General features: G+C 53.5%; 1 protein-coding gene across 10 annotated transcripts in view; it reads left to right on the top strand.

Moving 5' to 3' along the window:
* Nucleotides 1-480: 480 nt before the first annotated feature.
* Nucleotides 481-12,212, top strand: part of VASH2 (vasohibin 2) — a 36,815-nt gene continuing 25,083 nt past the window's right edge. For 2 of the 10 annotated variants that reach the window (XM_055084086.1, XM_055084083.1), the window contains exons 1-3: nucleotides 609-1,040; nucleotides 1,231-1,660; nucleotides 9,288-9,376. In XM_055084086.1, the coding sequence (XP_054940061.1) occupies nucleotides 1,385-1,660; nucleotides 9,288-9,376 (365 nt within the window). In that variant the 5' untranslated portion in view covers nucleotides 609-1,040; nucleotides 1,231-1,384. The other 8 variants (XM_055084081.1, XM_055084080.1, XM_055084085.1 and 5 more) reach the window with 8 other exon arrangements.

Below are 12,212 nucleotides of genomic sequence, written 5' to 3'. Positions count from 1 at the left end.
ATTAAAAAAAAAAGATTTACTATTGAGCCGTCATGTTTACATGCCTGCCTGAACCGTACATCACTGCCTGGTAGCGGCAGGTGACTGTGTGCCCAGCCTTCTTCAGGGAATGCTGTCCCTATGACAAGCCCTGCTCTACCTCAGGGTCACTTCTTGGGTGGCTTTAATTCTCCTCTGCTTCCCATAGTTGCTTCCCCCGCAGTGCCGCGACCCCTGGGGAAACTGTCTTAAGTCCCAGGGACAAACGCTCCAGCCTCGCGGGGCTCGCAGGACACGACAGCGATCGGATTTCGCGCCGCGGCCCAGCTCCCCCTACTCCTCACCCCTCCCGCCCGGGAACCCCGGGAGCCAATCAGAGCGTCGCGGAGCTCCGGGTTGTAGAGTCCCGCGCCCGGGACCCGCCCCTCTTTGTTGCGGTGGCCAATGGACGCAGTCGGAACATCGGCGGCTGCCCGGGTGACTCGCTTATATGTCACAGAATAACATTAGAGGATGGGACATGGAATGAGGCGACGGCCGCAGCAGCCCCAGCACCGCCCGCCACCACCGCCGCCCGGAGAAGCCGTGCAGCCATGAGGCCGGCCGTCCAGAGGTAGGGTCCGGGAGCTGCGGTGCGCCCTTCCCGCGCCCCGCCTGCAGCCATTTCCCCGGGGTTCCTGGCGCTGGAACTCAGGGAAGGGGCTGGGTGGAGCCACTGCCACTGGAGCCTGGGGGCCGGGGCCGCCCCTCGTCCGCCCAGCTTCGGGAGGGCTTCTTGGAAGAAACGCGGCCGCTTTTGCAAGCCGAGGCTGTCGCTGGGCTCTCGCGGCAGCCCCGGGCTCTCACGTGCCGGCACGTTCTGGCTCGGCTCGGCGCTTGGCCACATCTGGCGACCAAGGGACGTGTGGAACCTTGCGGGGACCTCCTGTTCCATCCCGCTGCACGAGCTGTCTTTCTTCTCCCTACCCCGTCCACTCCGCAGCCTCCACGCTCCTTGTCTTTCCCTCCCGCGGTTTAGGTGGGTGTGAAGCTTTGTGGCAAAATTCAAGTCGCCTTTCTAGGTAATGGCAGGGCTGGAAGCTCGTGTGCAATTCCCTGGTGGGTGGGGGGGCGTCCTGTCCGCGCGCGGGGGGAGCGGACAGGGAAGTGGGGACACTTCGAAGCCCCCCCGCCGTCTTGGCCACGGCCCCCTCCTTGGTTCCTCCGGGTGTCCACTTACCCGTGGTATGTGCTGGGTCTCACTGATTTCAGGCACGGCCCGTAAGCGGAGTTCCAGCCGCCGCTCCCCCTTCGCGCGTCCTGCGGCAGCCAGAAGCATGGAGAAGGCCGCCCCCGCGGGGCGCTGATCCCCGCGCCGCGCCCGCGTGCACACGACCCCCGCCGCCCTCCCCGCCCCTGCCCCACCATGACCGGCTCGGCGGCCGACACTCACCGCTGCCCCCACCCCAAAGGCGCCAAAGGCACCCGGTCCCGGAGCAGCCACGCGCGGCCCGTGAGCCTCGCTACGAGCGGGGGCTCGGAGGAGGAGGACAAAGACGGCGGGGTGCTGTTTCACGTTAACAAGAGCGGCTTCCCCATCGACAGCCACACCTGGGAGCGCATGTGGATGCACGTGGCCAAAGTGCACCCCAAGGGGGGAGAAATGGTGGGCGCCATCAGGAACGCCACCTTCTTAGCAAAGGTTAGTGGCTCCGAAGGACGGGGGTGGTGTGGGCGCTGGTGGGACCATTTTGCCTGTACGTAGAAATTTCCATTTTCCTGGTCCTGCTGCAGACTCCCTTCCCCTCATTTTTCGCAACAGCCTCCACCCCCTTTGCTTAATTGAGATGTTTGTCTTGGACGTCTTAGAAATGGGGGAGAGAGAGAAAGGGGGCTTGCTGTCCTGGGACTGTGTGGTCGGCTTGTGCCAAGATTTCTTTGAATCTGGAGCCAAACTCTATCATTTACTTAGCTCCGTGTACATCCTGCTTCAGCGAAGACTGTAGCCACCAAGTAGCACCAGTGATGGCAAGAATGCATAGGCCCCCTAGGGATCCCAACCGGCTTATCCTCTTTGGAGTCTCTTGGTCCTCCTCTGTCCCCCCCTCGCAAATGATTTATTTGGCTATGAATGAATTTACAATCAACCAGTCAGATTTCTCAGCGTGAATCATTCCTAGATTTTTTTGCCAATTTTTTTTTTTTTTGTATGACAGTGACTTTCACCTCTGAAACTTGCAAAACAGGCAGCTCTCTCTTTTCCCAGCTTATCTGGGCTCTGAGAAAAAAGAGTTTTTAACTATGGCTTAAAAGGGACTTTCCAGTACACATGATGAATGAATCTCACTGGATAGAGAAAGAGGCTCAGGAGTGAAACTCTACCTTGGAGAGAAGCCAGTGAGCCAATTGGGTTTGGTGGCCAAAGATAATATTAATAAGATGGAGGAAGATGTGCAGTGGTCGCTGTATGAAGCACGAAAATAAAAACTGGAGGAGAAATGCCACAGAGCCTGGGGGATGTAGCATGGCAGATGGTTTCCCATCCATCCTGGGGACACTGGTATGGCCAAGAAGATTCCTGGACAGGTCTAGGAATGCCAGACCTGAGACCTGGAAGGCCATCTGGTCGAGCCCCCAACCTGGAGCATCTGGTGACCTGAGCATCTGAGCCTGCAGGCCAGAAAGCTGTGTGTGCCCTTGGGAAACGTGACAGAGCCTGTAAGCTTACTGCTGTAGTTGGTTACGGTGTTTTATTACCCTCCTGGTCAATGAGATCTTCATTATGCCCAGTGAGAATCTTGCCTGCTTTTGTGTCAGCTATAATTACCCTTGCTGAGTCTTCCTTGAGGACTCAGAGCCTGAGAACAAACCCGATGCTGGAGTGCAGTTCTGACTTCGGAGTCTGTCCTCACTTAAGTGAGCCTTTCTCATTTAGCACCCTTAGCCACCTGAATGTGGCTTCTGATTGTGGCTTCATCTTTCTCCCAACATTGCGGGTGGGGATCCCCCTCTCTGTGGGAATCAGACAATGTCAGGGTTGGTAGAGACCAATCCTGTACCTCTCAGCAGAATCCCTTCCTCTTTCTGAAGGCCTCCTGGGAGTGGGGGGCTTGTCGCCTCACAGGGCAGCTCCCAGGCCTGGCCAGATTTGGTCTCTGGGAAACTCTTCTCTGAAACTGAACAGAGCTCCTCCTTCTCCCCTCCTCGGTCACATGTCATCACTGATTCTTGTGCTCAAGAACCAAAGGGCGGCACACGTCGACTTCCTGTGCTACTCATAGCTCCCTCGAATGTTACGAGATGTTTCTCTTGGAGTAAGGAAAGGACTTGGAGTGAAAAAATCAAGGGACTGAATTCTGGTTCTGGTTGTGCTACCTCTAGCTTTGTGGCCTAGGTCACTCACTTAAAATCTCCGGCCTTAGTTTTCTGACCTATAAAATGTGAGTAGATCAGATTTCACGTAGAGTTCTTTCCAACTCTTAAATCCCATCATGTTATGACCCATTAGTCTTCAGGTTCTAGTCATCTGTGTGACACGTGCACTGGATTATTCTGCATCTTCCTTTAATCGTCTTTGTCCACAGGTAGTTCCTTTCACCTTTTCTTATGTGTCATAATTACCAGATCAGCTCACTTTCCTCCTCCTCTTTTTAGGACAATTGCTAGTTTGTCATCAGTCAGTCCCCGAAAACATGAACACAGTAAGAAACACAATATTCTAAATGTTGTCTGAGCAGTTTAGAACATAAATTACTACTTCCTGAGACCTGTATGTGATACTTCCGTTATTGTGGCTGAATTCTGGGTTCTTAAAAAATGAGCTTTCTTTCTTTCTTTTTTTTTTTTTTTAATATAGTGGCCATATCATATTGTACTTTCATAGTAACCGGAAGGTCACATGAGAACTGCCAAGCCAGGGCAACCCCAGGCTGAACATGGGCATTGGCTTTTTGAACCTAAATAAAGAGCTTCACATTTCTCTCTCTTACACTGCATTATAATGCTTGGTTCTCCATCCTCAACGGCCATCACAGCATCCCCTCTCTCCTTGGTCCTGGCATTCCCCAAACCATGACCCCTATGCCTTCCCTGGGATGGGAAAAGCTTAGAAAGTTCCTGTTTCCAGGAGCCACTCCTCTCTGATTTGAGGGCTATTCCTGCACTCAGCTCAGCGGACTTTTTCCTCTGGGGCCGAGTCCTTTTCTCCTTTAATCAGATCAGTGTCTTGCTGAGGAATTTGTACAGAAGGGGGGTGGTGGAGTGGTGGTGGAAGGGTTGGAGAGTTTCAGGGAGGTGAACCTTTTTTTAGCAATTGAATTGTGGACTGAGAAGCAAAAGAAGTGGCCAGGGGAAGGTGTCAAAGGCCTAAGAGGAGGACTGAATGACACTTTCTTTGACCACAGGACATTTTGTTAGCAGCCGTGGTAATTTCTGCCCAAAGATCCAGGTGCCCCCACTGGGGAAAGGGGGACAGGTGTCACCTGCTCTGCAATCCTAAATTTGTGACTGCAGGCCTCTCCCCTGGTGGTTACTGAGTCTGAAGTTAACAATTGACTAGGTGAAAGCCAGGGTTTTTCAGGGATAGTGCAAGAAAGCAGCACGGGTCAGTTGGAGGATAGTAGAGGTTTGGAAGGGAGGGGCAGAGAGGATGGCTGGCCCAGAAAAAACAGCTGGGCCGACTAGGAAACAGCACCTCCTGCTTCTTGACTGGCTGGAGCCCGACTCTCCTGGAGCAGACAGCCAGATGGATTCAGCAGGAAACACCAAGCCGTTTCTTGCAGACACCACGTTTTTGTGCCTCATTCTCACGCTGATCCCAAATTGGGAAATAATTCACATTTAGAGGACGCAGCTTTGCGTGAGTGAAGAAGTGTGAGGGCTTTGGGGCCAGACTTTGCTGCGGTCAGGGCTCCACTCCTGCCCCCTGCTGGCTCACACAGGCAGTGCACTTTCTCCCCTGTTCTGCGTTCAAAACCATCCATCCGTCCGACCTTCCTGCTCAGCCCAAGGTTGTGACGGCTGGACTAGGTCACCATCAACAGATTCCTGGCTGCTCCTGATGCAGGGGACTGGGGCCCATCCTTGGCCCAAGAGTGATGTTCCATGCTCCCCCCACCCCACCCCCCGCCCAAGGTTGCCAGAGAAAATTCTTCTGCCTGGCACCTGCACAGTGTATATGATACATATTCAGAGCAGGGATGGCAAAAGGCTTCACTTTCTCCTTGTACTTTCTTGTTAAAGACTCCTGGGGCCTGGGGCTCTCGATGCCTCCCTGGCTCCTTTCCTGGTTTCTCCCTTCTTTCCACATGGTGATGCATGGTGATGATACACACTCGTGTCCTTCCACATCCCTTCTTGCATTCTTCTGACAGGGCATTGCATTTGGCAAGAATGGAGTGAAAGAGAGCCTGTCCACAAAAGCTTGCCTGTGGTTTGTTTCATTTTTCTTCTTGAGCAACCATATTCCTGTCCACTCCCCTCCTTCCCCCGCTATTCCCTACCCTCAGGGACCCCACCCCCTAACTGTAGACACAGTGCCTGTGTGGTGAGGGTGGTTTTGATGTGTGCCCCCTAGATTCTGCCTTCATCAGCTGGGCTGTGGCTTGAGATGGCTGGATGCAGGTGGCAGGAGGGAATCTAGAGGGACAGCGCCAGGGGAATTCTAGGTTGGAGTCTCAGCTGAAACGGGGCAGGAAAATAACAGGAGAGACTCTCAGGACCCCAGTCAGGGAAGAGGAGAAAAAAAAGGAGTGTGCCCTGGTCTTTTCATAAAGGGTTGTACCAATTAATTTTCCCATTATGCTGTATGAGAGCATCCTCACAAGCACTGAGTATCCACATTGCAGAATATCTCTGCTAATTGGAGAGGCCAAAAATGACATTTTGAAGTGGCTTTAATTTGCAGTTCTTAAATTGTCAGCGTGCTGGAACATTATTAAAAAATATTTATTCACTATTTGCATTTCTTCTTTTGCGAATTGTCTTTTCATGGCCATTTTAAAAATTGTGGTAACGTATAATTTACCATTTTAACCATTTGAAGTGTACAGTTCTGTGAATTAAATATATTCACATTGTTGTGCAACCATCACCACCTTCCACCTCCAGAAATTTTTCTTCTTCCCTGACTAAAACTTTGTACCCATTAAGCACTGAGTTCCCATTTCTCCCACCCCTCAGCCCCTGGCAACCACCCTTCTACTTTCTGTCTCTATGAACTTAACTACTATAGGAATCTCACATAAGAGAAGTCATCCAATATTTGTCCTTTTGTGACTGGATTATTTCACTTAGCATAAGGTCTTCAAAGTTCTGGCATGTATAGCATGTGTCAGAATGTCCCTCCTTTTTAAGGCTGAATAATATCCTATTGCATATGTGCTACATTTTGTTTATCCATTTATCTGTTGGTGGACACTTGGGTTGCTTCCACTTTGTGGGGCCATTTTCTTTTCATTGAGGCCTAGAGAGTTTTCTTATCACTTTGTATGAACTCTTCATGAATTAAGGATATTAACTCCCAGTCACCACGTGTCCACAGGGGAAGTGGGTGTTTTCATCCCCTTCCATCAGAGGCTGAGAAGGCATCTCGGCAATGCTCCTGAGTGGAGTGTCTGGGGGCTCAGGCCCTGCTGATTCTGTTTTCCAGTTACTGAGAAGTGGAGACCATTCAGGCTCCCCCATCTAGACCTCTGAAAACACACCGTTGATGAATAACGGTAACACAGCTAACACTTAAAAACACCGAGGGCCGAGCCCCAAGTTGTCTGCTTTATACGTTAGGTCATATAATCCTCACAACCAGCTCAGAAGGTTTGAAGTAGGTGATATCCTCTCCTGTTTTATCAGGAAGGAACTGGAGGCTTAGAGAGGCCGTGCGGCTTGCCCAGGGTCCACAGCAGTAGGTGACAAAGCAAGGACTCATAATTATACCGCAAGGAGCCTGCCTGGTTTATAGTCCATCATCCTGTGGGGCCTTGGCAGCCCGAGGTGCTGGTTGGGAGCTGCCCCAGCCTGAGCCCCCGCCAGCTGTCCCAGACGGCAGGGTGGGCTGTAGCCAGATGACATCATCCCCTCCGCAGTCTCGGCTTCCCTCCCACCACAGCCAGGCTCCCCAGCTGGGGTTTGGGGAATGTGACTGCAGCTCCTGCACTCACTCTTAGCCGGGGTTGAGGTAACCAGGCAGCTGTTTTTAAAAGCCCTTGGGCGCCACTGGGCTGCTATTCTGAGGACCGGCTGCCGCCTGACTCCCCCCATCATCTGGCTCTCGTGGGCTCCGCTGGGCTTGGGGGAGTTGAAATAAGTTGGTGGTCGGCCCCCAAAGCTGACTCAGAGCCAGGTCACTCCGGCTTCCTCAGGGCTTTGGCCAAGGGACATCCCTCTGGGGATCCCTCAGGTGGCTGGTGATTCTCCGGGGCGTTGTCCCATGCTTGCCAGGGTAGAGGTATGCTCCTGCCTTCATAAACTGTGTCGTTTGCCACCTCCCTCTTGTACCTGGCCTAGAGCTTGGAACACTGGAGGTGCGAAAGAAATGGTGGTTCTCAGTCTCCCCTGCTTCCTCACTTCTCTGTGAAAGCTCTGGCACATTCTTATGCAGAATTCCAGGTGTGGGTAGATCAGTGGATGTTACTGCCAAAAGCAGGGACAAGCGTCCTCATGCTTGCTAGGTCGGAAACACCAGGACGCGCTTCGTATTTTGACTCTGGGCTGGGCGGGGGTGTTGTGGGAATGGCCGTATAAGCAGATGTTCAGATGGGAACATTTTGCTCCCAAAAATGACTCTCCAAGACAGGAATGTGATTTGAGTTGATACGTTGTAAACAAAATGTTTGCAGAACAGCTGTGTGACTGTGTGCACACAGTCTCACATTCTCTCTGTCTTTCACACACGCAGTCATGTGCGCGCGCGCGCGCGCGCGCGCGCGCACGCACGCACGCACGCACACACACACACACACACACACTCTGCACCTTGGCTGTGAAATAGGATGTGTGACTAGTTCCTTTCTATTTTAAGTAAAAGCAGCAGAAGGTGTAGAAGTATAAAGAGCTTCCTGCTTCAGGCCCGGGGGACCCCCTCACCCTCCAGCTTGGCTGTGGGGCCTGAGCTTGCAGAGCTGGGGACAGAAGCGGGGACCGTCTGTGGTCAGCGTCTGGCACTGGTGCCCAGCCAGGCTGCCTGATGCTGTCCCTCAGTCTGTTCACCCGTGGCTTCACCTTCCATCAGCTAAGTACTAAATCCGCAGGGCCTCCCTTCCCCTGTTTTCTTAGAGGGTGGAGCTAATCTGTCCTGCGGCCCCTTCCACCCCTCCCTAAGCGGCTTAGTCCTCCTCTCCTTCCTGCCGGAGCTACAGACCCACATGGGCTGAGTGTCTCTGTCACCAGTGCCCCTCCCCCCTGCCCATCAGAGAGGCTGAGGTTAAGGGACTGGGTAACACAGAGAAGAAATAAAGCAGAAACTGCCGCCTTGCTTCCCAGGAGTGAGTGGATTGGAAGCCCCTGCTTGCTCTCGCTCTTGGCCTGGTCGGCAGGGTTGCTCAGAGCTGGGTGGTATCTCAGCTCTAAATTCCCGAGAAGAGAGACTTACCTCCCCCTTTTCAGTCCTGGCCCGCCGTTGCTCCCTTCCCTTCCCAGCGGGGGTTAGAACTTCATACCCTCAGCTGGTGAATGTTGACCCAGAGGCAGACTAGGAGATGCCCCGGCAGACTGGGCAGCCGGGTGGGGTCAAAGGGTAAGATGGCTCATGAGTGAGAGGCGCTGCACTTAGCTGGGAAGATTCGAGGCAAGAAGGGAATCTTTCCTAATGCACTTGGGGCTGGACTCAGGGAATGGATGTGACGGGCATTGCAGGGGGTGCTGTTGAAGAGAAATGGCATGTGTAGCACCAGGTTGCATTCCTTTGGGGCGCCATTCATCTTGTATTCAGTGGTGCCCTGGAGTGGACACATACAGTGGTGACAGCAGCCATGCAGCACAAGTGTAGTCATGCAGTAGAAGTGTGAGGATTAATGGAGCACCTCTGAACCCTCCTGGACCAGGCCTGGGGAGGGGGCGACACTACAGGACATGGTCCTTGGCCTCAAGAAGGGCTGAGGCTCCCATGGGGAGGCAGGCGGTGTTCATACCACGACACACAAAGGGCCATAGAGAGCCGCTGCGACCCAGGGCAGAGTGTGCGCCGAGGGAACGCAGAGAGAGCACTGGCCGGCCTGGGGAGACTTTGTCCAGGAGGCACCAGTTGAACAGGTGCCCAGGCCAGCGTGGCCATCTGCCTTCAGGAGTAGCTCTGCATCTCCTTGATAAAATGATCTCTCTCTACTTCCCTGCAGCCTTCAGTACCCCAGGTTCCCAACTACAGGCTGTCGATGACGATCCCAGACTGGCTCCAGGCAATCCAGAACTACATGAAGACACTACAGTATCCTTCCGACCAGGGTCTGAGCAGACCCAGCCCCGGGACAGGCGTGATGATCGCAAGCCTGGTGGCGGCTCTGTCCCCATCTGGTCAGCAGATGCTGTCTGAGGTTGGCGAGGCCGGGCACGGAGGGATGCCTCGATGTGAGAGTCTAGAAGAAGTGACACTGGAGGACGTCATTGCAATGATCAGACCCTCTCCGTTTAAGCAGGGTGTGGGCCGGGACGGCAAAGGGCAGCGAAGCGGTGGTGGGCAGCACACGCCCCTCTTCCTTCCATCTACTCCTCTTCCTCTACCTCCTCCTCCTTGGTTATCCTCGGCTCCCTCCATCTCTCTTCCTGTACCAGCTTTCTTTCTCCCTCTTCCTTCCCAGTCTTTTTTTTTTTAGCATATCTGTTTATTTATTTATTTATGGCTGCATCGGGTCTTAGTTGCGGCACATGGGGTCTTCGTTGAGGCGTGTGGGATCTTTCGTTGCAGCATGTGCTCTTTATTGTGGCGCACAGGTTTTCCCTCTCTAGTTGTGGTGCACGGGCTCCAGGGCGCGTGGGCTCAGTAGTTGTGGTGCGCAGGCTTAGTTGCTCCGTGGCATGTGGGATCTCATTTCCCAGACCGGGGCTCGAACCCGAGTCCCCTGCGCTGGAAGGCGGATTCTCAACCACTGGACCGCCAGGGAAGCCCCGCTCCTAGTCTTCTGTTCCTTTTCCTTCCTTTCACTTTTGCCCTGATCCTGACCACTCATCAACTACAAGAGGCCCACCTGGCGTTGCCTTTGGCGCCCTGGTGCCCTTGGTCCATTCTGCATGAGTGAATGGGGCCCTGGGCTGGGGGCCCTCCCCCCTCATGCGAGTTTGAAGAAGAGCTGAGAAGTCCCGTGGGTCCAGGCTGAGTGCAGAGCAGCCAGCCTGTGGCCCCTTTTCTCCTCTAGTGTTCGCAGCCGGGATTACATCTGTTCTGAGCGCCCATATGAGCTACGTTGTAAGAACCAAGGGGCAGGGTCAGCTGGTCCCCTCGCCACGGCTGATGCTTTATCAGGGATGGGAGTCAGACGGGAGCCGGGCCAGCAGAGGAGGTGTATGTGGGTGGGACAGGCCGTTTGCCCAAGCAAGGCAGTGAGCATCTCAGCTAAGCCAGCATCGGACTCCCTGCCGAGGCAGCTGCTGCCATCCTAGCCCCCAGCACACTGTTCAGGAGGTCTGCTGACCTCTGTCCTTCCTCCCTAAAGGCATAGAACTTAGCAGAAAGGATTTCACGGGGCACTGCACACATGTCCCACATGCCTGGGAAGAGGCCTCCCCTCTCTGTGCTATAGGCAAGAAGCTTTCCTGTGGACTTTTGTGTTTTCCCTGAAGGGGGAAGGGTCCTACCAGATGAGAACTGCCGCTCTTTTGGGCGGGCAGATTTCTTGATTAGCCTCTCAGTTCCCGCTTCGTGGACTGTGAACTCCCCTGCATGGCATCTTCCTCGTAGAATCCTGAAGCGATATTAGAGAAGATAACACCAGCCTCCGGGGGTCAGGCGGACAGTTCTAGCCCATGGAAGGCTGATGTCGGTGCTGATCGCTGAACTGGGACCGCACGGGGGGAGTTCCATGTGGCCCAGAAGCATAAACTCCTGCCAGAGTCGACCTGGACCCCAAAAGCTGAGCCTTCCTGGATGTGATCGACTCCTCACAGAACGTTCCAGGAGGTGACAGAAATTAGCATGGCTCCCCCCTTCTATTTAGGACATGGTCTTCGCAAGGATCATCTGGCTGGAGATTAAAGAGGACGAGCCTGGCCGCTGGGAATGCACTGATGGGGCAAATTTGCATGTGCTTTACATATCATTGGCTCATTCTCCGTCAAGGCTGCAGCCCATTCTCAGTCCTGAAGGATGTGCTTTTCATTTTTCCCTTCACTGACCCATTGTGATGTTCACTGAGCTGGTTCAGTGACTGCAGAGAGGGCTGGAGAAGGGAAAGCACCACCACGCTACTGGGTTCAGGCTCCAGGTCACCTGGCCACTGGAGTAACCTCTTTGTTGTACCTCCTGACCAGCCTTTTATTTAGTTCCTTGGGCCTTCCTACTGCTTTATCCTGGATGCAGTGACTGGTGCTAGGGTATGGGGACCGATTGGGGCCGGCCCTGACCACAGATGTCCTCAGCTGGGGACGGGAAAGGACAAATCCTGCCTTCCCTTCTGACAGCCTCACAGCGTTGGCCAACAGGAGTGCTGACCTTGCACCGGGTTCTGGAAAGAGAAGTCCCCACCCCCGAGCTCTGCTGTGTAGGGAGCAGAGGGTGAAGTCTGTCTCTTCAGGCAGCGTTTACAGGAGGCTGTCCTCCCCAGCTCACTTTCAGGGGCCCATAACTGTAAGGAACAGAGAAAGAATGGTCAGGTAGTTTTTTATTATTTTATTAGAGGTTTGTCTCACTCCATGCACTAGATGTATAAACTAGATAGATGAACAGGGGAAAAATTGGGCATATAAATAGAACTTTTGCCAATTGCATGCTACTTTAAATATACAAGGAATCTCACTATTTGAATGAAATCTTTGGTAAAGTGAAAAATCATTTCACAATGAGGCTACGTAGCCCTTCATTTTTCTCTCTTATCTCTAGGGTTTTGTATATTGTATTTTTTAAAATCTGGGCAAGCCTGTATTGTTATTGGTTATTCTTATGGCTCATGCTGGTAATTTCCAGACGGTGAGCTTGTTAAAATCATCCCCTGGGGCTTCCCTGGTGGCGCAGTGGTTGAGAGTCCGCCTGCCGATGCGGGGGACGCGGGTTTGTGCCCCGGTCCGGGAAGATCCCACATGCCGCGGAGCGGCTGGGCCCGTGAGCCATGGCC

Source organism: Physeter macrocephalus, chromosome 4 (genome assembly GCF_002837175.3).
Source record: "Physeter macrocephalus isolate SW-GA chromosome 4, ASM283717v5, whole genome shotgun sequence".
NCBI lineage: Eukaryota > Metazoa > Chordata > Mammalia > Artiodactyla > Physeteridae > Physeter > Physeter macrocephalus.
Note: the sequence above shows the minus strand (reverse complement) of the source record. Positions and strands in the feature narration are given on the sequence as shown.